Source organism: Anomaloglossus baeobatrachus, chromosome 12, assembly GCF_048569485.1.
Source record: "Anomaloglossus baeobatrachus isolate aAnoBae1 chromosome 12, aAnoBae1.hap1, whole genome shotgun sequence".
Taxonomy (NCBI): domain Eukaryota; kingdom Metazoa; phylum Chordata; class Amphibia; order Anura; family Aromobatidae; genus Anomaloglossus; species Anomaloglossus baeobatrachus.
The window spans coordinates 116,077,850-116,103,964 of NC_134364.1; the positions used below are offsets into that span (position 1 = coordinate 116,077,850).

At 52.5% G+C, this 26,115-nt stretch overlaps 1 protein-coding gene across 1 annotated transcript in view; it reads right to left on the reverse strand.

Moving 5' to 3' along the window:
- RTF1 (RTF1 homolog, Paf1/RNA polymerase II complex component) overlaps positions 1-19,485 on the reverse strand; it is a 90,084-nt gene extending 70,599 nt beyond the window's left edge. Inside the window, exons 1-10 of the mRNA XM_075329892.1 lie at positions 19,337-19,485; positions 15,120-15,233; positions 14,886-15,036; positions 7,508-7,712; positions 7,179-7,299; positions 6,687-6,798; positions 6,091-6,229; positions 5,357-5,534; positions 5,026-5,108; positions 4,858-4,945 (exon numbers count right to left, since the gene is read on the reverse strand). Of these exons, the coding sequence (XP_075186007.1) occupies positions 4,858-4,945; positions 5,026-5,108; positions 5,357-5,534; positions 6,091-6,229; positions 6,687-6,798; positions 7,179-7,299; positions 7,508-7,712; positions 14,886-15,036; positions 15,120-15,233; positions 19,337-19,414 (1,269 nt within the window). The 5' untranslated portion in view covers positions 19,415-19,485. The remainder of the gene's footprint in view (positions 1-4,857; positions 4,946-5,025; positions 5,109-5,356; positions 5,535-6,090; positions 6,230-6,686; positions 6,799-7,178; positions 7,300-7,507; positions 7,713-14,885; positions 15,037-15,119; positions 15,234-19,336) is intronic.
- Between the last annotated feature and the right edge of the window lie 6,630 nt (positions 19,486-26,115).

The window sequence follows — 26,115 nt, forward strand, 5'->3', positions numbered from 1 at the left end:
ACTATCGCTGAGAGAGTATGAAACTCCATGCCAAGATACGTCAGTGATTGGGTCGGTAACAGAGTTGACTTTGAGAAGTTGATGATCCACCCGAACGTCTGGAGAGTCTCCAGTGCAACATCCAGGCTGAGTTGGCATGCCTCCTGAGAGGGTGCCTTGACAAGTAGATCGTCCAAGTAAGGGATCACAGAGTGTCCCTGAGAGTGCAAGACTGCTACCACTGCCGCCATGACCTTGGTGAACACCCGTGGGGCTGTCGCCAGACCAAATGGCAGAGCTACGAACTGAAGATGGTCGTCTCCTATCACGAAGCGTAGAAAGCGTTGGTGCTCTGTAGCAATCGGCACGTGGAGATAAGCATCTTTGATGTCTATTGATGCTAGGAAATCTCCTTGAGACATTGAGGCAATGACTGAGCGGAGGGATTCCATCCGGAACCGCCTGGCGTTCACATGCTTGTTGAGCAGTTTTAGGTCCAGAACAGGACGGAATGAGCCGTCCTTTTTTGGCACCACAAAGAGATTGGAGTAAAAACCTTGTCCTCGTTCCCGAAGAGGAACAGGGACCACCACTCCTTCTGCTCTTAGAGAATGCACCGCCTGCAGAAGGGCATCTGCTCGGTCGGGATGTGGGGAAGTTCTGAAGAACCGAGGCGGAGGCCGAGAACTGAACTCTATCCTGTACCCGTGAGACAAAATGTCTGTTACCCACCGGTCTTTGACCTGTGGCAGCCAAATGTCGCAAAAGCGGGAGAGCCTGCCACCGACCGAAGATGCGGAGGGAGGCGGCCGAAAGTCATGAGGCAGCCGCCTTGGAAGCGGTACCTCCGGTTGCTTTCTTGGGGCGTGAGTGAGTCCGCCAGGAATCAGAGCTCCTTTGCTCTTTCTGAGTCCCTTTGGACGAGGAGAATTGGGGCTTGCCCGAGCCTCGAAAGGACCGAAACTTTGACTGCCACTTCCTCTGTTGAGGTTTGTTTGATCTGGGCTGGGGTAAGGAAGAGTCCTTACCTTTGGACTGTTTAATGATTTCCGCCAATTGCTCACCAAACAGTCTGTCTCCAGATAATGGCAAGCTGGTTAAACATTTTTTAGAAGCAGAATCTGCTTTCCATTCTTTTAACCACAAGGCTCTGCGCAAAACTACAGAGTTGGCGGATGCCATTGAGGTACGGCTCGTAGAGTCTAGTACCGCATTGATAGCGTAGGTCGCAAACGCAGTCATTTGCGTAGTTAAGGACGCCACTTGCGGCACTGCTGGACTTAAGAAAGAGTCCACCTGTGCCAGACCAGCTGAAATAGCTTGGAGCGCCCACACGGCCGCGAATGCTGGAGCAAACGACGCGCCAATAGCTTCATAGACAGATTTCAACCAAAGGTCCATCTGTCTGTCATTGGCATCTTTAAGTGAAGCCCCATCCTCCACTGCAACTATGGATCTAGCTGCAAGCCTGGATATTGGAGGGTCCACTTTTGGACACTGGGTCCAGCGCTTGACCACGTCAGGGGGAAAGGGATAACGTGTATCCTTCAGACGTTTGGAAAAACGCTTGTCCGGATAAGCATGGTGTTTCTGGATTGATTCTCTGAAGTCAGAGTGGTCCAGAAAAGTACTCAATTTACGCTTGGGATACAGAAAATGGAATTTCTCCTGCTGGGCAGCTGCCTCCTCTGCTGAAGGGGCTGGGGGAGAAATATCCAACAGCCTATTGATGGCCGCTATAAGGTCATTTACCATGGCGTCACCATCTGGCGTATCCAAATTGAGTGCGGTGTCAGGACCAGACTCCTGATCACCCACCTCTGTCTCATCATATAGAGACCCTTCTCGCTGAGACCCTGACCCGCGTGATGACGTGGAGGGTCTCTCCCAGCGAGTTCGCTTAGGCGGCCTGGGACTGTCATCAGAGTCAGAGCCCTCAGCCTGTGATGCCTGGGACCCCCTTGAAGTACGGATTAGTTCCAACTGAGGGGGACCGGGGAACATAGACACAGCAGTGTCCATGGTCTGAGCCACTGGCCTGGACTGCAAGGTCTCCAGGATTTTTGTCATAGTCACAGACATTTTGTCAGCAAAGACTGCAAATTCTGTCCCCGTCACCGGGGCAGGGTTCACAGGCGTCTCTGCCTGGGCTACCACCACCATAGACTCTGGCTGCCGAAGTGCCACTGGGACTGAACATTGCATACAATGAGAGTCGTTGGAGCCTGCTGGTAGATTAGCCCCACATGCTGTACAAGCAGTGTATACAGCCCGTGCCTTGGCACCCTTGCGTTTTGTGGATGACATGTTGCTGTCTCCTCAGAGCAATATAGGGGTATACAGCCAAGAAGCGACCGTACAGTGCAGTATATATATATATATATCTGGTACAGGAAAAAGTACACCAATACAACACTGTGGCACTAGTGGGGCCAGCACTAATGTGCTGCTTACCGCCCGCTAAACGCGGGTGTGTGGTCGCCAGAAATCCCTAGTCTGGGTCTCCCAGAGCCTGTGTCCGTCCTCCAGCCAGACTGCATGCAGGAATGGCTGCCGGCGTCCTGTGGAGGGGGGGGCGGGCCCTGGGCGTGCTCAGACCAAAAGCGGGAAACCTGCGTCCCACTGTGCCTAGTGAGAGGGCTGGAGCATGTAAATAAGGCTCCAGCCCTCGGCGCTGACGATTGCACAGCGTCTGTCCCATTCCCTGAGTGACAGGGAGGGGGCGGGAACGAAGCGGAGCTAGGCCGCAAAAGCCGGGGACTAAATTTATAAGCGCCGCAGCCGTAAAAGCGCGGTCGGCGCTAAGTCCCCGGCGCACTACAAGTCCCAGCCGCGCCGCCGCTCCGAGAGTGGCCGGCGCGGTAGTTCCCAGCACATGAAGTCACACAGCTAAGCTGCTGTGACTCAAACCCCAGCGTGCAGCGCTACTGTCCCCGGCGCACTAACACACCCAGCAAGTCTGGCGTGTGCGTGCCTGTCCGTACGGGGACACAGAGTACCTGAAAGTTGCAGGGCCTTGTCCCTGAACGGTACCCAGCTCCGTATCCAGCAGGTTCACTGGGTCTGTGGATGGAGCCCGGCCTCAGGGCTTGGGGGCCGGTAAGATCCCACTTCCTCAGAGCCCCTCAGGGGGATGGGGAAGGAAAGCAGCATGTGGGCTCCAGCCTCCGTACCCGCAATGGGTACCTCAACCTTACAAACCACAAGTGGGGTAAGAAGGGAGCATGCTGGGGGCCCCATATGGGCCCTCTTTTCTTCCATCCGACATAGTCAGCAGCTACTGCTGACTAAACAGTGGAGCTATGCGTGGATGTCTGACCTCCTTCGCACAAAGCAGAAAACTGGTGAGCCAGTGATCCCACGGGGGGTGTATAGCCAGAAGGGGAGGGGCCTTACACTTTTTAGTGTAATTGCTTTGTGTGGCCTCCGGAGGCAGTGCTATACACCCAATCGTCTGGGTCTCCCAATGGAGCGCCGAAGAAAGACTGGGAGATAGACCTAGAAAAGGACTCTACCCAAGCCGGGGGCTCAGCCACAGGAGCAGGAGCAGCCTGAGAGACCACTGGGGGGGCAATTCCAGGCTGTGGCACCGCCAAGTTAGAGCAGACATCACAATGAGGATAGGTGCTCGGTTCAGGCAGCAGGAGCTTACACGCAGCGCATACAGCATAAAGCTTTGGAGCCTTGCTCCTCGTGTGAGACATGCTGCTGGAGTGGGGGCTCTGCCAGAGAATGAACCCCAGAGAGTATATACAGAGGTCCACAACCAGAGCCGGTTGTGGCTTACCAGACCGCTGTGCTGTGCAGAGCGGTGTTGTGTGCCCTCCAGATCCCGAAGCCCAGACCCCCAAACACAGCACCTCAGCAGGGATGCAGAACGCAGACCAACGCTGAGAGAACTCTGAGAAAATGGCCGCCGGAGCGAAGAGAGGGGGCGGGACTTGCATAAAGAGCGGGATCTGGAGAGCCATAGAGACCTACAGGGGAGGAGACAAGCACAGCAGTGGGGAGTGTCCCTCCCCTGTGCAGAACGGCCGCCGGGAGGAGCCGCGCTGTCCCTCTGCATGAGTGACATGCTAGGGCAGTGAAACGAAACTAGGCCTCCGGCGAAGCCGGGGCCTAAATTTGAGCGACGAGGCAGACGTGCAGGCACCATCGGCGCGGTTCTCGGGCGACAGCTAGAGAACCCGCTGGAAATGTCAGAAAATACAATAAGCACACTCTCCCCCAACAATAAAGCACAGGGACCCCCAAATATAAACGTCTCAGGTACTTAGCTGCTGAGATGCAGGGCCATGTCCCTGGGGATGAGTGCTCCGGTCCAGCAGGGTCCTGAAGGGCTGCGGATGGAGACCGGTCTCCTGCCAAGCATGGAGACCGCGCTGGCTCCCACTTCAAGCCAGAGCCCAGGAGGGATGGTTAAAGAGCACGGCATGTAAGGCTCCAGCCTAGGAAATCAACCTTACAACACCGTGGGGTGAGAAGGGACATGCCGGGAGTCCAGACGTGGACCCGCACTTCTTTAAACTCATTCCAAAAGGGAAAATCATATGAGAATGCATGTGTGGATGTATGCCTCCTGAACACAAAGCGATAAACTGGCTGGGTCTGCTCACCAGAGGGTGTATAAGCTCAGAGGGAGGAGCTACACTAAGTGTAGTACTTTGTGTGTCCTCCGGAGGCAGAAGCTAAACACCCATGGTCTGGGTCTCCCAAAGGAACGATAAAGAAAAGCTGAATAAAAAATAAGTATAGAAATATACATATAAACACATACACACACTTTATTAAATGTATCTAAAGCATACAAAATAAAAAAAAAAAAAGAAGAAGAACACGCATTTCTAGCTCCATCTATATGCTTATTCTAATACTCACAGCTTCCTTCCACTTCATGAATTCACTTTCTGTGAACTCCTGATTGGACACAAATTCCAAACGGAATACTCTCTGGTCGCTCCCATGCCTATAATACCATGGAAGTAGAAGTGAATATTCATTCAGGTGATGGAGATGGTTACGTGCCCCATATCGGGGAAGTCTTACCGCAGCTGCAGGCCTTTGTTCGTCCTCGTGCCGCCCAGCTGGTAAACTTTTGCAGTTTCCACTACGCCAGTGATTTCAGCCACCTGAGAAAGAAAGACATCACATGTGTAAAAGCTGCACAGGACAGGTGCCACATATGTGCAGATTTGTTTGTGTGACCCCGCTCCTCAGTCATTGGCATGAATGCTGATTTCTGCACCCCTACTGTAGAAGCGGGCAGCATGGTAAAGCCAGATTGAGTCCTCTCCACGGTAGAACTTTTGGCTCCAGGGAGGGGAGGAGGGGTGAAGTTATCACTTAACGCTATCCAGAGGCCGGACGCACGGCTTACCCTGTACACAGGTTTGCTGTTGTGATTGCCAATCCCGATCCGTACGAAGCATCCGGACACAGTCTTGGCGAAAAAGGGCATGTGGCACCAACGCTCCAACTTATGGCGCGACAGGCGAACTTTATTCAGTTCTTCAGGTAAGGAAACGGGTAATGACTTGGGTGGAATTTCTTCTGTTCTGATGATCGGAGAAGAATGATATTTAGAGTTATTCACTGCTTCCCCGATCCGCTGCTCATTTACCATAAGGCCTAAGAGACACGGCATGAAAAGCGGACCGAGTGGAGTGTGATAAAACGTCGCATTCCACTCGGACCAATTCTAGCATGTGTTTCAGCACACGAGCGATTATTTTCTCTGCCCCAATAGGACCGAGAGAACAATCACAGTATGCTGCGATTGTAATGTGAGACTCATTCCTCTCGCACCCATTCAAGTCTATGGGGGAGAGAAAAATTGCACTGCACTCGCAGTACACCAGTGTACCACGAGTGCAGGGCGAGAATGGCAATAGCCAACAACGGAGGAGAGAAGGAGAGAAATCCCTCCCTCCCCTCCTCCGCGCCGGCCCGCCCCCCACAGCTGAGGTCCGATCGCATGATCGGACATCAGTCGCAGTGACACTCGCATGACACTCAGCTTCTGCTGTGCTGCCAGCGCGAGCCGAGTGTCATGCGAGGATCGCAGTAGTGCCCCGTGTGGCCCCGGCCTAAGGATCGGACTGAAACACTTACTCCATCTCGTCTTCAGAAGAGGACGACGATCTAGAGGAATGGTCGCTCTTCTCGCTAGACTTCTCATCTTCTTCCTCCTCTTCATCATCGGAGTAAACTTCACTCGTCTTTAGAGGCTGCTTACGAGCAATAAGCTCAGCTTTAAAAATAAAAAAAATAAAATTAAAATTAGACGAAAATCATACTAAAATTTTATACTGTCTCAATGGTTGATAGAATTAGATGGGTCCGGTCTCCAATCATTGTACCCATGTGAATCAAGCCTTCACTGTCTATGTGGTGGCCTAATAGAGCAGTAGACCATAAATAGAGAGGTAGAAGGCAAACAAGACCACCGGCCCAATCTCACAAGGGTGTATCTGGTTATCATTGAGATCCCAGTGGTCGGACTCCTTCTAAACTACCAATTCTCAACGATCCTCTAAAACTGGTTCTCTCTTTATAGTCAGGAGCTCAATCGTCAAGACAACTTCTGCCCATAAGCCCTATTAACGTATATGGCAAGGTGACTAATAACCACTGAGCCACCATACAGTACATCACCCACCGGGCTCCAGCAATGTCAAGTCCATGCGGTCACATCCGGCACATCGTACCTGTCTTGTTCTTTCTTTTCTCTCTCTCCAGTCGCAGTTCCTCCATCGCTTGGGACTTCTTGTCCAATTTCTCGTCTCTCTTGGAGCGTCTCTCCTTATTATGGGACGTAACCTTTATTAAAAGAAAAGAAAATTATTAAATATAAAATTTCTACAGTTCTTCTATCCCACAACAGACTTTCGTCAAGTTTGTTGAATACAAATAGTGTGTAATCTGCACACTGTTATGATTCGGATTTGCTAGCAGAAACAAGAGGTCACCATTTTCACCAAAAGTATCTACTTACAGTAACCTCATGATTAGATTCTCAACCACGTCTCAGAAGCAGATGAGAATCTAGTCGAGAAGTGACAATCAGGCAAATTTGTGGTCATGTGACAACATCTCCAGCCGAATCCTAACAGTATGCATATTACACACTATTAGTATTCATCAGGCCGCACTGAAGTGGATAATGACAGTTTTGCATCCCGTGGATATCGGCTTTGTACCTGAGCCTGGGCTTCCAGGATATGCGTTTGCTTCTTCTTTTCTTGCTCTTCATCGTGCTTTTTCTTTTTCTCTTTCTTTTCCTTGCGCTTTGCAGTTTTCAGCTTCTTCTTAATCTCAAACCTACACCACAAAAAAAAAAAAAAAAAAAAAAATTAGAAAAAAAACCTGATAGCAATAAGAATTAAAAAACACGACTGTTGTCCGTCCATGATGTTTTATGGGCGCCAATTTTTGTGACATTGCCAACCCTCCCTACAATGACTGGAGCGGCATGAATATGTTCGTTCCCCTTCTCCTTAACCCTTTACTTATACAGATAAGATCGTACCGTCTTTTAAGCACTTCTCGTTTCTCAATCCGGTTAAATAACTCTTGCTCTCGTTCCTTCTCGGTCATCTGCTCCAGGCGCGCTCTATCCTCATCGTCGCCCATAAGGTCATCTCCGTATCCATCGCAAAACTCCTCTTCCTCCGAAGAGGAGTCCGAATCCGAACTCGAGGAAGAACTGTTACTGTCAGAGTCTGAGACTTCACCTGGAAGAAGAATTTACAAAATATGGGAGACCTTTAATTAGCACAGGTCTCGTTACGCGACTTCTACAAATGCAACGATAAAGGTATATTCTTGTTTTATTTTTAATTGGGCAAAAAGAAGGGAATTTTGTTTACTTACCGTAAATTCCTTTTCTTCTAGCTCCTATTGGGAGACCCAGACAATTGGGTGTATAGCTTCTGCCTCCGGAGGCCACACAAAGTATTACACTTTAAAAGTGTAAACCCCTCCCCTCTGCCTATACACCCTCCCGTGCATCACGGGCTCCTCAGTTTTGGTGCAAAAGCAGGAAGGAGGAAACTTATAAATTGGTCTAAGGTAAATTCAATCCGAAGGATGTTCGGAGAACTGAACCATGAACCAAAAGAACAATTCAACATGAACAACATGTGTACACAAAAGAACAACAGCCCGAAGGAAACAGGGGCGGGTGCTGGGTCTCCCAATAGGAGCTAGAAGAAAAGGAATTTACGGTAAGTAAACAAAATTCCCTTCTTCTTTGTCGCTCCATTGGGAGACCCAGACAATTGGGACGTCCAAAAGCAGTCCCTGGGTGGGTAAAAGAATACCTCGATAAAAAGAGCCGAAAACGGCCCCCTCTTACAGGTGGGCAACCGCCGCCTGAAGGACTCGCCTACCTAGGCTGGCATCTGCCGAAGCAGAGGCATGCACCTGATAGTGTTTCGTGAAAGTGTGCAGACTAGACCAGGTAGCCGCCTGACACACCTGCTGAGCCGTAGCCCGGTGCCGCAATGCCCAGGACGCACCCACGGCTCTGGTAGAATGGGCTTTCAGCCCTGAAGGAACCGGAAGCCCAGAAGAACGGTAGGCTTCAAGAATCGGTTCCTTGATCCACCGAGCCAAGGTTGACTTGGACGCCTGCGACCCTTTACGCTGGCCAGCGACAAGAACAAAGAGCGCATCTGAACGGCGCAGGGCCGCCGTGCGAGACACGTAGAGCCGGAGTGCTCTCACTAGATCTAACAAGTGCAAATCCTTTTCACATTGGTGAACTGGATGAGGGCAAAATGAAGGTAAGGAAATATCCTGATTGAGATGAAAAGGGGATACCACCTTAGGGAGGAATTCCGGGACCGGACGCAGAACCACCTTATCCTGGTGAAAAACCAGGAAAGGGGCTTTGCATGACAACGCTGCTAGCTCCGACACTCTACGGAGCGATGTAACCGCCACTAGAAAAGCCACCTTATGCGAAAGACGTGATAGAGAGACATCTCGCAGCGGCTCGAAAGGTGGTTTCTGAAGAGCCCTTAGCACTCTGTTAAGATCCCAAGGTTCCAGCGGACGCTTGTAAGGTGGGACTATGTGGCAAACTCCCTGCAGGAACGTGCGGACCTGCGGAAGTCTGGCTAGACGCTTTTGAAAAAACACAGAAAGCGCCGAAACATGTCCCTTGAGAGAGCCGAGAGACAAACCCTTGTCCATTCCGGATTGAAGGAAGGAAAGAAAGGTGGGTAAGGCAAATGGCCAGGGGGTAAAACCCTTATCAGAGCACCAGGATAAGAAGATCCTCCAAGCCCTGTGATAGATCTTGGCGGACGTTGGTTTCCTGGCCTGTCTCATAGTGGCAATGACATCTTGAGATAACCCTGAAGACGCTAGGATCCAGGACTCAATGGCCACACAGTCAGGTTGAGGGCCGCAGAATTCAGATGGAAAAATGGCCCTTGAGACAGCAAGTCTGGTCGGTCTGGGAGTGCCCACGGTTAACCCACCGTGAGGTGCCACAGATCCGGGTACCACGACCTCCTCGGCCAGTCTGGAGCGACGAGGATGGCGCGGCGGCAGTCGGACCTGATCTTGCGTAACACTCTGGGCAGCATTGCCAGAGGAGGAAACACGTAAGGTAGTCGAAACTGCGACCAATCCTGAACTAATGCGTCCGCCGCCAGAGCTCTGTGATCTTGAGACCGTGCCATGAATGCCGGGACTTTGTTGTTGTGCCGAGACGCCATGAGATCGACGTCCGGCGTTCCCCAGCGGCAACAGATCTCTTGAAACACGTCCGGGTGAAGAGACCATTCCCCTGCGTCCATGCCCTGGCGACTGAGGAAGTCTGCTTCCCAGTTTTCTACGCCCGGGATGTGAACTGCGGAGATGGTGGATGCTGTGGCCTCCGCCCACAGCAGAATCCGCCGAACTTCCTGGAAGACTTGACGGCTGCGCGTACCGCCCTGATGGTTGATGTACGCGACCGCCGTGGCGTTGTCCGACTGTATGTGGATCTGCCTGCCCTCGAGCCACCGATGGAACGCCTTCAGGGCTAGATACACTGCCCTTATCTCCAGAACATTGATCTGAAGGGAGGACTCTGTCGGAGTCCAGGTTCCCTGAGCCCTGTGGTGGAGAAAAACCGCTCCCCACCCTGACAGACTCGCGTCCGTCGTGACCACAGCCCAGGATGGGGGCAGGAAGGATTTTCCCTTCGACAGAGAAGTGGGAAGAAGCCACCACTGAAGAGAGGTTTTGGCTGCCAGGGAAAGAGAGACGTTCCTGTCTAGGGACGTCGACCTCCTGTCCCATTTGCGGAGAATGTCCCATTGGAGTGGACGCAGATGAAACTGCGCAAAGGGGACTGCCTCCATTGCTGCCACCATCTTCCCCAGGAAGTGCATGAGGCGCCTCAAGGGGTGTGACTGGGCCCGAAGAAGAGAGAGTGCACCCCTGTCTGCAGAGAACGCTGTTTGTCCAGCGGTAGCTTGACTATCGCTGAGAGAGTATGAAACTCCATCCCAAGGTAAGTCAGTGATTGGGTCGGTGTCAGTTTTGACTTTTGGAAATTGATGATCCACCCGAATCTCTGGAGAGTCTCCAGAGCCACGGTCAGGCTGTGTTGACATGCCACCCGGGAGGGTGCTTTGACTAGGAGATCGTCCAAGTAAGGGATCACCGAGTGGCCTTGAGAGTGTAGGACCGCCACAACGGATGCAATGACCTTGGTGAAGACCCGTGGGGCTGTCGCCAGGCCGAACGGCAGTGCCACAAACTGAAGGTGTTCGTCCCCGATGGCGAAACTCAGGAAGCGTTGATGCTCTGGTGCGATCGGCACATGGAGATAAGCATCCCTGATGTCGATTGATGCTAGGAAGTCTCCTTGGGACATCGAAGCGATGACCGAGCGGAGAGATTCCATGCGAAACCGTCTGGTTCTCACATGTCTGTTGAGCAGTTTGAGGTCCAGAACGGGACGGAATGATCCGTCCTTTTTTGGCACCACGAACAAGTTGGAGTAAAACCCGCGACCACGTTCCTGAAGGGGAACGGGGATCACAACTCCTTCTGTCTTCAGAGTGTTCACCGCCTGAAAAAGTGCCTCGGCTCGCTCGGGGGGCGGAGATGTTCTGAAGAAACGAGTCGGGGCACGAGAGCTGAACTCTATCCTGTAACCGTGAGACAGAATGTCTCTCACCCATCGGTCTTGGACATTTGGCCACCAGGCGTCGCAAAAGCGGGAGAGCCTGCCACCGACCGAGGATGCGGTTTGGGGAGGCCGAAAGTCATGAGGAGGCCGCCTTGCAGACGGTGCCTCCGGCGGCCTTTGGAGGACGTGACTTAGACCGCCATGAATAAGAGTTCCTCTGGCCCTTCTGTGGCCTGTTGGACGAGGAAGGTTGGGACCTGGCTGAGGGCCGAAAGGACCGAAACCTCGATTGAATTTTCCGTTGCTGAGGTCTGTTTGGCTTGGACTGGGGTAAGGACGAGTCCTTTCCCTTGGATTGCTTAATAATTTCATCCAATCGCTCGCCAAACAATCGGTCGCCGGAAAATGGCAAACCGGTTAAGAACTTCTTGGAAGCAGAGTCTGCCTTCCATTCGCGTAGCCACATGGCCCTGCGGACTGCCACCGAATTGGCGGACGCTACCGCTGTACGGCTAGCAGAGTCCAGGACGGCATTCATGGCGTAGGATGAAAATACCGACGCCTGAGAAGTCAAGGACGCAACTTGCGGAGCAGAGGTACGTGTGACCGCATTAATCTCAGACAGACAAGCTGAGATAGCTTGGAGTGCCCACACGGCTGCGAAGGCCGGGGCAAAAGACGCGCCTGTGGCTTCATAGATGGATTTCATCAGGAGCACTATCTGCCTGTCAGTGGCATCTTTGAGCGATGAACCATCTGCCACTGATACTACGGATCTAGCCGCCAGTCTAGAGACTGGAGGATCCACCTTGGGACATTGAGCCCAACCCTTAACTACGTCAGAGGGGAAGGGGTAACGTATGTCATTAAGGCGCTTAGTAAAGCGTTTGTCCGGAAATGCTCTGTGCTTCTGGACAGCCTCTCTGAAGTTAGAGTGATCGAAAAACGCACTCCGTGTACGTTTGGGAAACCTAAACTGGTGCTTTTCCTGCTGCGAATCCGACTCCTCTATAAGTGGAGTTGGGGGAGAAAGATCTAGCACCTGGTTGATGGACGCTATAAGGTCATTTACTATGGCGTCCCCTTCAGGTGTATCAAGATTGAGAGCAACGTCAGGATCAGAGCCCTGAGCTGCGACCTCCGCTTCATCCTCCAGAGAGTCCTCATGCTGAGACCCCAAACAGCGTGATGAAGTCGGGGAAGATTCCCAGCGAGCCCGCTTAGCCGGTCTGGGACTGCGGTCCGTGCCGGAGTCCTCCCCGTGAGACATAGGGGCCACCCCAGGAGCACGCTGCGGCGCAGCCCGAGAGGGGCCTGGGGGCGATGATCCTACAGTGCCCGGGGCCTGTGTAAGGACCGGTCTGGACTGCAAGGCTTCTAGTATCTTAGCAGACCATTTGTCCATAGACTGAGCCATGGATTGTGAAAGTGACTCAGTTTCTCAGCCAAAACTGCAAACTCTGTCCCTGCCACCTGGATAGGGGCAGCCGGCGGTTCTACCTGAGCCGAGGGTCCCACCAGTGCCCGAGGCTCCGGCTGAGCGAGTGCAACAGGGGCCGAGCATTGCTCACAGTGAGGGTAGGTGGAACCTGCAGGTAACATAGCCGCACAAGAGGTACAGGTTGCAAAATAACCCTGTGTCTTGGCACCCTTGCTCCTTGTGAATGACATGCTGTTGTCTCCTAGGAGAGTGATCACTGAGGGTATATAGCCAAAAGCAAAAACAATGCGGCCGAACAGAGAAAATGTATACAGATATATATATAAATATATACACTTCGGCACCCCAGGGGGACCAGCACCGGGTGACCGGTGTGGCTTACCGACCGCCCAAGCGGTTGTGTGTCCACCAGATTCCCTGCCTTGGGCCTCCCAGAGCTGCAGAGCTCGTTCCTGAAATCCTCCACCGGCAGAATGATTGTAAAAATGGCTGCCGGAGCTCTCAGGGGAGGAGGGGGCCGTGGGCGGCGACTAATAAAGTGCGGGAATCTGGTGCCCCACAGTGATCAGTGAGGGGGGGAGGAGGACACTAAAGTATGCTCCAGCCCTCACTGTCGACTTCAGGTCGACCGTCCCGCCCTTACCCCTGACAGGCAGGCCCGGGGGCGGGAGTTATAGTACTAGGCCGCAGAAGCCGGGGACTAAATTTAATACCGCGGCCGACAAACAGGCACGGTCGGCGCGGTAGTCCCGGTCGCCATAAAAATACAGCAGCCGCTGCAGTGTCTGTGACACGAGCGCTCCATACACCGTCCCCAAGGGGACACATAGTACCTTTTGGATGCAGGGCCTGTCCCTGATGATATTAAGTCTCCTGTCCGGCAGATTCCCACAGGGGCTGCGGAGGGAGCCCGGTCCCAGTGGATGGATGACCGGTTAGGATCCCACTTCTCCCAGAGCCTCTAAGGGATGGGGAAGGAAAAACGGGAAGTGGCTCCAGCCTCTGTACCCGCAATGGGTACCTCAACCTTAACAGCACCGCCGACTTAGTGGGGTGAGAAGGGAGCATGTCGGGGGCCCTGGGGCCCTCTTTTCTTCCATCCGATATAATCAGCAGCTGCTGCTGACTAAAATGTGGAGCTTGAGTGAATGTTGTGCCTCCTTCAACACAAAGCATAAAAACTGAGGAGCCAGTGATGCACGGGAGGGTGTATAGGCAGAGGGGAGGGGTTACACTTTTTAAAGTGTAATACTTTGTGTGGCCTCCGAAGGCAGAAGCTATACACCCAATTGTCTGGGTCTCCCAATGGAGCGACAAAGAAAGAAGTAATTTGAACTTATGTTTTTGTTTCCTTCCATCGTATTTACTAGTCTTCTTATGGGGTTTGAAGCTGTGATTTTCTAATCGATTGTGATGTACAGTGCAGTGCATTAGCACTGCAAAGTATAGCAAAAAAAATCACGATCTTCAAATAATGCCAGGCTAACTGCTAGCTTTCACAGAAGAGCACTGATAGACCACAGGGGTCATCAGCAGACCCAGTGTGTTACTATTCCATCGGCGCCCCGTGACCACATCACTGGCACGCCAATGAAGCATACAATGACGCGATCCCGCTGCTAGCAAGCTGTATATGCAGAGGCCAGAGATTGACAGCCGCATCTACTAAGTTAGCAGACGCGGGCTTAGTTACACTCCTCCCACAGCAGTGGCCACTAAACCAAGTACCAACTGGCAGCTTTCCCTCTCCAGAGCTGACATTACCTAATCAGGGGGGCGCTGGACCCAAACTATATATCCTACGGAAAGGTCAATCCTGGACAACCACTCTAAAAGTGCTACCAGCCTGTAGACAGGTGACAGGCGGGGAGGGGACGGGGAGGCGCCCGCTGCCGAGAGGTCACAGGCAGGGAGGGGACGGGGAGGCGCCCACTGCTGAGGTCACAGGCGGGGAGGGGACGGGGAGGCGCCCGCTGCCGAGAGGTCACAGGCGGGGAGGGGATGGGGAGGCGCCCGCTGCAGACAGGTCACAGGCAGGGAGGCGCCCGCTGCAGAGAGGTCAGAGGCGGGGAGGGGACGGGGAGGCGTCCGCTGCACAGAGGTCACAGGCGGGGAAGGGGGGGTGCGTCCGCTCACGGACAGATCACAGGCAGGAGGAGGGGAGGCGCCCGATGCAGAGAGTTCAGTGGTGGGGGAGGCGCCTGCTGCAGGCAGGTCACAGTCGGTGGGGGGCGCCCGCTGCAGAGAGTTCAGTGGTGGGGGGCTGGCTTCGGCTTGTGGAGGTACACCCATTTGTCCAAATTTCTAACCCTTATGAAGCTTCGTATTCACCTTCCTCAGGTGCAGAGCTCTCCCCCGAGCTGTCCTTTCCAGAGCTCCCCGAGGAGGCGCCTTTGTTAGTCGTCTTTTTCATTGACGCTTTTTTGTCAAGTCCTTTTCCAGGTTTTCCTTTTTTCTTATTTTTCACTCCTCCAACAGTCCACTAAGAAGCACAATTGAAAAGTTAGGGCATTTTTGTCACCTTGCCCCCGTAACAAATAAAAAGATCCGGTTACAAATACTCACTTCATCGTCGCTGTCGGAGGTTTCGGAGTCGGAGGTTGCGGCAGGCTTGCTCACTGGTGGCTGCTCCTTCTCCTCAGAGTCGCTCCTCTTGCGCTTAGCAAGGGACAGCAGCTCCTGAAAGGCAAAAAATAGATTAGGTTTTTGGAAGGTGAAGACGGGAGGGTTAATATAGGGGCATGAAAACCAGAAAGTGCAGACAAACAATGTCCCAGCAATGCCACCAGGATTTTATTCCCCTTGGTTATAATTTTGTAAAAGATCTAAATAAAAACTGAGAAATACGTAAAAAAAAAAACCTCTGCGCATCTCAGAAAAAAAAAATCAGCCGTGTCCCCGCTCCTGTATATGCCAGCATCAGCAGGAGCCCCCTGCCTCCAACACATCTGCAGATTGAGCCAAAAAAAACCTGCGGCGGCAGCCTCCCCCCTCTCGCCCCATCTGCGGCAGGAGCGGCCTCCCCCCTCTCGCCCCATCTGCGGCAGGAGCGGCCTCCCCCCTCTCGCCCCATCTGCGGCAGGAGCGGCCTCCCCCCTCTCGCCCCATCTGCGGCAGGAGCGGCCTCCCCCCTCTCGCCCCATCTGCGGCAGGAGCGGCCTCCCCCCTCTCGCCCCATCTGCGGCAGGAGCGGCCTCCCCCCTCTCGCCCCATCTGCGGCAGGAGCCTCCTCCCCCCTCTCGCCCCATCTGCGGCAGGAGCCTCCCCCCTCTCGCCCCATCTGCGGCAGGAGCCTCCCCCCTCTCGCCCCATCTGCGGCAGGAGCCTCCCCCTCCCACCCCATCTGCAGCAGGAGCCCCCCCTCCCACCCCATCTGCAGCAGGAGCCTCCCCCTCCAGGAAATTCAGATAAGATACCCATATGGCCAAGAATGAGAACAATTCGTTTTAATGAAGTTCTTACTCCTCGCGGTTTTCTATGGTCATTGGTGGTGTACAGACAGTGGGCTTAAAGGGAACCCGTCAGGTCCAATATGCAGCCAGAACCACGAGCAGGTCTGTGCATACTGCTAATCCCTGCCTAAGTGTCCCTCTATACACTAGCATGATTGAAAGCCGGGGTCATGCACACTGAGCCGAAATCCAGCATCGGACGTGATGGCAGACGTAGAGGAGAGGAAGATCATCCGGTGACGCTGCGGATTCATTAGCATGTTAGCACGACTACAAGGGTGAACTAACATGCTAATGAGGCTGACTAGCCAGGGAAGCCACGCCCAGGGGACTAGTCCCCGAGCTCTAAGATAAAATCTTTAGAAATACTTTGTCTATTGATCTCTTTATCTATGCTAGTGTATACAGGGACAGGCAGGGATTAGCAATATACCCCCAGAACTGCTCCTGGTGCTGCATATTACACCCCGACAGGTTCCCTTTAAAGATCTGTACTAAGTTGGTCAATGACAGTGCTCGGCACCATACGCCATGACTGGAGCAATACTGCACATGCTCGACTTTCACTCCATTCAGCTGGGGCTCTGCTGAGGGTCTCCGTATCAGTGGGGTCCCCTGGGATCAGCACTTTGTCACCCATCTTCTGGGGCCGCTGATGTGTATACAGTAACTAGTAGAGTAATGCCCCAATTTAAGGGATCCGGTCACACAGACGACCATCCCACCCAGTGACATCCTAATACCAAGTCCCTTCATTTTGGCTCTCAGCAGCTGACTGCAGCATGAGCGACCGAGCAGCAGAAGAATAATGATAGGACGGGCAGCTTTTATTAGATAGGGCATGGGGGGGGGGGGGGGGGGGAGATGGGCATACAGGTGGGGGGGCAGACAGACATATTCTAAAACCACTGCCCCCCTATAATACCTGATAGCTAAGGGGCATATTTTGTGATCTCCTATTGAACTGACTGGATCTTAGAGATACAAGGTCCCACACCAATGGTCTACCCTGCAAATGTCATCACTTTTTAAAGGGATTGTCCCATCCTCATAATTGGGTAAAATTGCTTAAGAGCTTGTTTATAAAAATGTGCAGCTTATTAAGTCTCCAGTACAGAGGGATGCGTTATTGTTTATTTCTCATCGCCTAGGTAACCGGCCACCTATGCAGTCAGGCTGCAGATCTCCGGACAAGCAAATATTGGAGCTCCCCTAAAAGACGACTTGAAGGATCTGTGCATTCATGTCCGCCTCTAGTCTTTGGGGAGGTAGGGGGCCTGATCTGGAAGTAGGGTACACCCCAGGAATGGTGACTGCTGGGACCCTCACTAATCCTGAGCAGCAGAGCTGACGTAGCCCCGCAGCCTCATCAGATATGTCCGCTCACCCTCTGAGGCTTCGCGCCTTTCGAAATGATGTGGAGGAACTGTGCAGGGAATATACAGTGTAGTGCTGCCAATCTCAAGCTCATGGGGGTCCAAAAAGAGACCCCAGCGATCAATAGGTGATGGCATATCCCACTAATGAGAGAAAACCGCATTTAAAGCGCCATTTCCATGAGACGGTAGCGCTTTAAATACAATGTATGAATTCGGAGATTTCAAGGTGCCTAAGTCAGCCGCCGGCCCTTAAACTGGAGCTACATGGTGACTTATGTAGAGGCCAAAACTGAGAACCTGGAGCCCGGGCCGCCGCCAGGAGGAGCTGTCAGACCCTGGGGCCCGGGCCGCCGCCAGGAGGAGCTGTCAGACCCTGGGGCCCGGGCCGCCGCCAGGAGGAGCTGTCAGACCCTGGGGCCCGGGCCGCCGCCAGGAGGAGCTGTCAGACCCTGGGGCCCGGGCCGCCGCCAGGAGGAGCTGTCAGACCCTGGGGCCCAGACCGCCGCCAGGAGGAGCTGTCAGACCCTGGTGTCCAGACCGCCGCCAGGAGGAGCTGTCAGACCCTGGTGTCCAGACCGCCGCCAGGAGGAGCTGTGAGAACCTGGTGTCCAGACCAGCGCCAGGAGGAGCTGTGAGACCCTGGGGTCCAGACCAGCGCCAGGAGGAGCTGTGAGACCCTGGGGTCCAGACCAGCGCCAGGAGGAGCTGTGAGACCCTGGGGTCCAGACCAGCGCCAGGAGGAGCTGTGAGACCCTGGGGTCCAGACCAGCGCCAGGAGGAGCTGTGAGACCCTGGGGTCCAGACCAGCGCCAGGAGGAGCTGTGAGACCCTGGGGTCCAGACCAGCGCCAGGAGGAGCTGTGAGACCCTGGGGTCCAGACCAGCGCCAGGAGGAGCTGTGAGACCCTGGGGTCCAGACCAGCGCCAGGAGGAGCTGTGAGACCCTGGGGTCCAGACCAGCGCCAGGAGGAGCTGTGAGACCCTGGGGTCCAGACCAGCGCCAGGAGGAGCTGTGAGACCCTGGGGTCCAGACCAGCGCCAGGAGGAGCTGTGAGACCCTGGGGTCCAGACCAGCGCCAGGAGGAGCTGTGAGACCCTGGGGTCCAGACCAGCGCCAGGAGGAGCTGTGAGACCCTGGGGTCCAGACCAGCGCCAGGAGGAGCTGTGAGACCCTGGGGTCCAGACCAGCGCCAGGAGGAGCTGTGAGACCCTGGGGTCCAGACCAGCGCCAGGAGGAGCTGTGAGACCCTGGGGTCCAGACCAGCGCCAGGAGGAGCTGTGAGACCCTGGGGTCCAGACTAGCGCCAGGAGGAGCTGTGAGACCCTGGGGTCCAGACCGCCGCCAGGAGGAGCTGTGAGACCCTGGGGTCCAGACCGCCGCCAGGAGGAGCTGTGAGACCCTGGGGTCCAGACCGCCGCCAGGAGGAGCTGTGAGACCCTGGGGTCCAGACCACCGCCAGGAGGAGCTGTGAGACCCTGGGGTCCAGACCGCCGCCAGGAGGAGCTGTGAGACCCTGGGGTCCAGACCGCCGCCAGGAGGAGCTGTGAGAACCTGGGGTCCAGGCCGCTGCTTGGAGGAACCATTAGAGCTATAGAAGCTATCAGAGCCTGGGGTGAAAGCCATTGCCAGGAGGAGCTATCAGAGCCTGGGGTGAAAGCCATTGCCAGGAGGAGCTATCAGAGCCTGGGGTGAAAGCCATTGCCAGGAGGAGCTATCAGAGCCTGGGGTCTAGGCCGCTGCCAGGGGGACCTATCAGAGCCCCGCAGATTGATGGAATTGCCCTGGAATCCCCCTCTATCACAATGGTGTGTAGAAAGCCCAGAGCCACAGCCGCCCGCACAGAGCGCACGGCGCCCACATAAAGGCTCCAGTGCGCCCCGCAGCCCGGGCCCGGGAGAAGGTGACTTGGCCCAGGTCGGACGTGCGCCACAATGCAGCATCGGTCGCTCACCTGATCCAGGTTGTCATCGCTGCCGCTATCGTCCGTGTCGGAGTCGATCACTATCCGGTTCTTCCGCTTCTTCACCATGACTGCAGCCTGAGTGCAGCACGGCCGCGGCGCCGGAACCTCGACCAGCACGGACACGACTGCGCATGCGTACGACTCCACAGATTCTAAGCCCCACCCCTGGATATTGTGACGCCAGAACGTACAGAAGAATAAAAACAAAACAATAAAAAAAACGCATCCGAACGCGGGCGAGACGCGCGTGTGAATACACACTGTGATAAACACGTGACCTGTAATCACTTCTCTGTAATAGTGAGGCTGTAGCAATTGTATCATCGATTGTGTTGTATCGGCTAAGACGAGAGCAATCGAGCGCCTACATGACCGTGTTCCCAGCTCTGCGGGCGGGAAGGTGCTGCCATCTTCTGGATGGAGGCTGGTATTACACGTTGGAGCTGATTTTACCCTTTTGATGAGGTTTTCTCTAGCACACTATTTTTTTTGTTTGTTGTTTTTTTTTTTAGTAATTTTGGAGATAAAAACTCTCCAACTCCTCTTCCAAAAGTATGTACATTACTAATACCATCATAAGATTGCATGTTCAATGAGGGACTAATAAATATTGCAAAAAAAAGTTTTTAAGTGTCCTAAAAAATTCTTCCCAAAATCCCAGTTTATTCAATTAAAAAAAGTTTCAAAAATATAAATGGAGCATAAAAACATCACATATGTTGGTATTGTCGTGTTCGTATTGACATGGACTATAGGCCACGTTCACACACTGAGTATTTGGTGAGGTTTTTTACCTCAGTATTTGGTCAGTATGTTACCTCAGTATTTGGTCAGTATGTTACCTCAGTATTTGGTCAGTATGTTACCTCAGTATTTGGTCAGTATGTTACCTCAGTATTTGGTCAGTATGTTACCTCTGCGGTATGTTACCAACTGCGGTGCTAGTTGGCCCGGTGGGCAGCGCTGTTCTCAGGGAACAGCGACTTTTCTCTTGGCCATCTTGTTCCTCTGTCTTCTGAAGCCTGTGTGCATGACGCGTCCTCGTCATACAGACTCGCCGACACTGAGGTCCTGCGCAGGCGCACTACAATGCTTTGATCTGCCCTGAGCAGGGCAGATCAAAGTGCACCTGCGCAGGACCTCAGTGCCGGCGAGTGTGTATGATGAGGACGCGTCATGGACACAGGCTTCAGAAGACAGAGGAGCAAGATTGCCGAGAGAGGAGGCGCCGGTCCCTGAGAACAGCGCTGCGCACCGGGCCAACCAGCACCGCAGCGACCGGTTTAGGTGAGTATTATAAAGTGTTTTTTATGTTCTCACAGTGGCCTGGGCTCTTATATACAGCATGTTAGAATACTGTATATAAGAGCCCACTGGTGGTGGTCGCAGCTTATAGGCCATAAAACTGGTGACAGGTTCCCTTTAAACACACACCATGCGCACAAGGCCTTAGACCACATTCACACACTGAGTATTTGGTGAGGGTTTTTTTTACCTCAGTATTTGGTGAGCTTTTTACCTCAGTATTTGGTGAGTTTTTACCTCAGTATTTGGTGAGTTTTTACCTCAGTATTTGGTGAGCTTTTAACCTCAGTATTTGTTGAGGGGTTTTTACAACAGTATTTGTTGTTTTTTACCTCAGTATTTGGTGAGCTTTTAACCTCAGTATTTGTTGAGGGGTTTTTTTACAACAGTATTTGTTGTTTTTTACCTCAGTATTTGGTGAGTTTTTACCTCAGTATTTGGTGAGCTTTTAACCTCAGTATTTGTTGAGGGGTTTTTTTACAACAGTATTTGTTGTTTTTTACCTCAGAATTTGGTGAGCTTTTTACTTCAGTATTTGGGCCCCCTTCACACGTCAATGATTCCGGTTTTCATACGTACCGGAGACACGGACATACCAGACCCATTAAAATCAATGGGTCTGCGCCCACATCCCTGTTTTCTCACAGACGGGTATCTCTGTGGAGCACACGCGTGTCCTTATGTTCCACACGGCGACATGTATGTTTTTCTTCAGCAGCACTGGTGTCACGCGGACGACACACTGATATGATCTGTGTGACACGTACTGAAGAAAACACATGTCTTTGAAAGAAGACTCACTTATCTCCAGCGCTGCTGCCTTCGGCGCTGCTTTCACTTGCTTCCGAGCCCCCGCTCAATATGCTCACGCATATTCACTGCACCATGGACTGGATGCAGCAGCGCTGGACAAAGCAGCAAGGGGGACAGGTAAGTATAGAAGTTCCTGCAGTCTGCGTGCTATCACAGATAGCACATGGAGAGCCCACTGACAGCTGAAGACATACACAGACACCTACACCACAGACCATGAAAAACGTGCGTTTTTATCACAGACGTGTGAAGGAGAGCAGTTCAGAGTATTGTAGTGCGCCTGCGCAGAACCTTAATGCCGGCTAGTGTGGATGACGTAGGAAGCGTCATGCACCCAGGCTTCAGAAGAAGGAGGATAAAAATGGCTCAAAGACGAGGTGCCGGACTGGAGAATGGAGACACCCATCCGACCAGTCTGCACCGCCCCTTAGGTGAGTATTATAAAGTGAGTTTTACCTTCTACACAGTGGCCTGGGCTCTTATATACAGCATTCTAACATACTGTATATAAGAGCTCTCTGGTGGTGGCCGCAGCTCATAGTCACCAAATCTGGTGAATGGTTCCCTTTAAAGGGAACCTGTCACCACTTTTTTGGACTATAAGCTGCGGCCACCACCATCGGGCTCTTATATACAGCATTCTAACATACTGTATATAAGAGCCCAGGCCGCTGTGACAACATAAAAAAACACTTTATAATACTTACCTAATGGTCGCTCTGCAGTGGAGTAGGGCCTAATGGGCGTCTCTGTTGTCCGGTGACGGAGCCGCCTCTTTTGGACATCTTTGTTCTCTTTCTTCTCTAGCCGCGGTGCATGACAGGTCCAACGTCATTCACACTCGCTGGCATTCCGGTCCTGAGCAGGCGCACTTTGATCTGCCCTGAGCAGGGCAGATCAAAGTATTGTAGTGTGCCTGCGCAGGATCGGCGAGTGTGTATACCGTAGACGTGTCATGCACACAGGCTTCAGAAAGAGGACGAAGATGGCCGAAAGGGGAGGCGCCGGCACCGGACAACGGAGCGGGCCCATTAGGCCCTATTACACCGCAGAGCGACCGTTAGGTAAGTATTATAAAGTGTTTTTTATGTTGTCACAGTGGCCTGGGCTCTTATATACAGTATGTTAGAATGCTGTATATAAGAGCCCACTGGTGGTGGCCGCAGCTTATAGTCCAACAAAGTGGTGACAGGTTCCTTTTAATGTTCCTTCAATATAGTCTGTCTGGGTGACTTCAACATCCCCACTGACAACCGCCAGTCGGGAGCCTCCAAACTCGTCTCTCGCTTCGTCTTTTAGTCTAACTCAGTGGTCCACCTCTGCCACCCATAAAGATGGACACACACTAGACCTTATCTTCACCCGCCTCTGTTCCGTTTCTGACCTCACAACTTCCCCCCTCCCCCTATCTGACCACCATCTACTGACCTTTTCAGCCCTGTCCTCCTCACCTGCTCCCCCTGTCTAGCACCTAGCACATCCCCGCAGAATGCCCTCTTCCCTCTGTACTAGTCTGTCTACTGTAACTTGTATATGTATTCTGTACGTAACCCCTTCTCATGTACAGCACCATGGAATCAATGGTGCTCTATAAATAAATAATAATAATAATAATAATAATAATGGCCCAGGCTGAATTGGCATAATTGTTCATTTATTGCAATGGATGGTGTACGGTTATGACCATGCAGAGCCTTTAATATTTTATGCACTTTTCTCAATCCTGTGTCATCTTTGTGGATTTGTCTTTGGCTTGTAGCCGTTTTTTACTGTAACAAACCTTTAATTTTCAATAAAAAGAGATTAAGCATAAAAGTGATTTATTGTATGTGACGCCCTGGCCTATCAGGTTGTCACAGGGTCCTTCTGCATGATATCCACCCTCCTTGGTTACAGATCCCTAGCCTGTGGTGTTACTAGGAACAAGCTAATCAAAATCCTAGAAACACTCTGCACCACACCCACCAGACACACCAGTGGACAGCCTGAAGGGAATAGGGCTGGCCACTTGGGGGGTTGGTAAGGGGAGGTCAGGAGTGTTAAGAGACAGTTGGAGTAGTGGAAGTGTGGAGAGGTTACTCTCGAGTGGAGAGGTCAGGGAGCTGGGCTCCTCAGTTACTTGGTGGCAGACATTGGTCTGGGTCTGGTAGGAGCTGGAACCCCGGTCGCAGGGGATTGTGTCAAGGGGCACGGAACTGCCGAGCAGGGCAGCCGGCGGCCTTGAGCCATCTCCGGGCAGCGGCCAGGGCACAACGGGGTACATGGACCCTAGGCCGGGAAGTAGCTTCACGCATGCTGGTAATTTACCCGACGAGGGCGAAGACTTCAGCCTCCTTTACATGTTACGATTCTGCATACGATATCGTAAGCGATTGTAACCGCCCCCATCGTATGTTCAGCACGTTCAATTTTGTTGAATGTGCCGCACAAACGATTAACCCCCGTCACACGTACTTACCCGTCCATACGACCTCGATGTGGGCGGCGAACGTCCACTTCCTGGAGTGGGAGGGATGTTCGGCGTTACATAATCGTCACGCGGCAGCCGGCCAATAGAAGCGGAGGGGAGGAGATGAACGGGACGTAAACATCCCGCCCACATCTTTCCTTACGCATTGCTGGCCGGGAGCCGCAGGACGCAGGTAAGAACTGTTCATCGTTCCCGGGGTGTCACACACTGCGATGTGTGCTACCCCGGGTACGATGAACAACCTGACGTGCAATTCATGAGGAATGAATGACGTGCGTGCGATGAACGTTTTACCGTTCATTCACAATCGCACGTACCTGTCACACACTACAATGTACCTTACAATGCCGGATGTGCGTCACAACGTGACCCCGCCGACACATCGTAAGATATATTGTAGTGTGTAAAGCGGGCTTTCACGATTCGTCCTCCACCCACTCCAAAATCAGGGTACTAGCGCAACGAGGGGGATAGGACTTTCCCAATATATAGTCCAGAAAATCCCAAGCGTGAACCCAGAGAGCAAGCTCACTCCGTTAGCCATACAGGTGAGCGGGACCCATTCAGTTTCAAGCTGAAAGGGACCAACTACAGACAGAGGTGCCAAGGTCAAGGTCACAGGCTAACAGGCAACACCATAGGGCACGGGATCCCGGCCTGCTCCCTCCTTGCTACAGCGGTGCTAAGAATTCTGGTTTACAAGTTGTCAGTGTCAGCATTATTGGACTGAGTGAGTACGCAGTGATCCTTTCCTCCCCAACGGTGCTCCCCTCTCACCATCGCCAAGCCACGGGGCATCTTCCCCTACCCACGGAGGGGTTAAACATCTGGCTGCCATTCCATCACCACCGGGCGCTCCCAACGGCAGCGGTGGTACTCCACCTTACCACACATCGTGGGTGGCGTCACGAACTATAATCGCAAACTCCCCTGTAAATACCCCCTTTTATTTCCAGTGTCCGCGCGACCCCCTCTCGGGTCTGGAGATCCCTCGAGCCACCGCGGATCCGGATCCGAGCAGCAGCCCGGCTGCTGGCACTGGGTAGGTACATGTACAAAAGTAGAAAAACGGAAAATAATTCTATCACACATTGCAATCATATTTACTTCACTGTCTTATTATTTACCGTATCCTGTATGGTGCAAGCCACATCAGAAAAATATAAAATACCAGAATTTTATTTTTCCCATCAGCCTCATAAAAAACAATAATTAAAAAATTATTTTTGGCAACTAAACTTTGCCCCAATAAATACTGTAGCTTGTCTTGGGGGAAAAATTCAGCTCTAAAATACCGATCTATGGGAAAATAATAACAAAAAATTAGGATCTCTGAAAATGAAAAACAAAAATAAATAAAATTGGGGGGAAGAGTACGAGAAAAAAAACCTAAAATACCCATACTTTGGGTATTTTATATTATCATACCAATCAGCAAAATAAAGTTAATATGTCAAACTGAATAGTGAACATTGTTTAAAAAACAAACAAAAAAAAGGCATTTTTTTTGTTTTGTTTTGTGTTTTTTTTATACATTCCGCATTAAAACAAGTATTATAAAAAGTGATCAAAAAGTTTTCTGTCCCAGAAAAAAAAAAGCTCTCTTAGGCCCCCTTCACACGTCCGTGATACACGTGCGTGTTTGGTCCGTTTCCGTATATACCGGAGACACGGCCAAACGTGCACCAATGTTAATCTATGATTGTGGTCACACGTGCGTTATTTCATTATGTCCGTGTGTGCATGTCCGTGATCCGTATGTGTTTGCGTTTTGCACGGATGCATGTCCGTTATCTGCACGGAGCACGCACACGTGGACACAATGAAAGTCTATGGGTATGTGCACACACGTTAGTAAACACGTATGCATCTACCTATAGTCCGTGTCCGTTTGGTGTTTTTATTTCTAGTGATGTCGGCTATTCTTTCTATTTCTGTGTATGTCGGTCAATCTCCCTGAGTCTGTCGGTCGGTCTCTCTGTCTCTCTGTCGGTCTCTCTGTCTGTCTGTCCCTCTCTCACAGTCTGTCGGTCAGTTTCCCCCCCTCTCTCATACTTACCGTTCCCCGATCACCGGCGCGGCGCTGCACGGCAGTCACACTGCTGCGGCGGCTTTTACTATTTTGAAAAAGCCGGCCGCTCATTAAACAATCTCCTATTCCCTGCTTTCCCCGCCCACC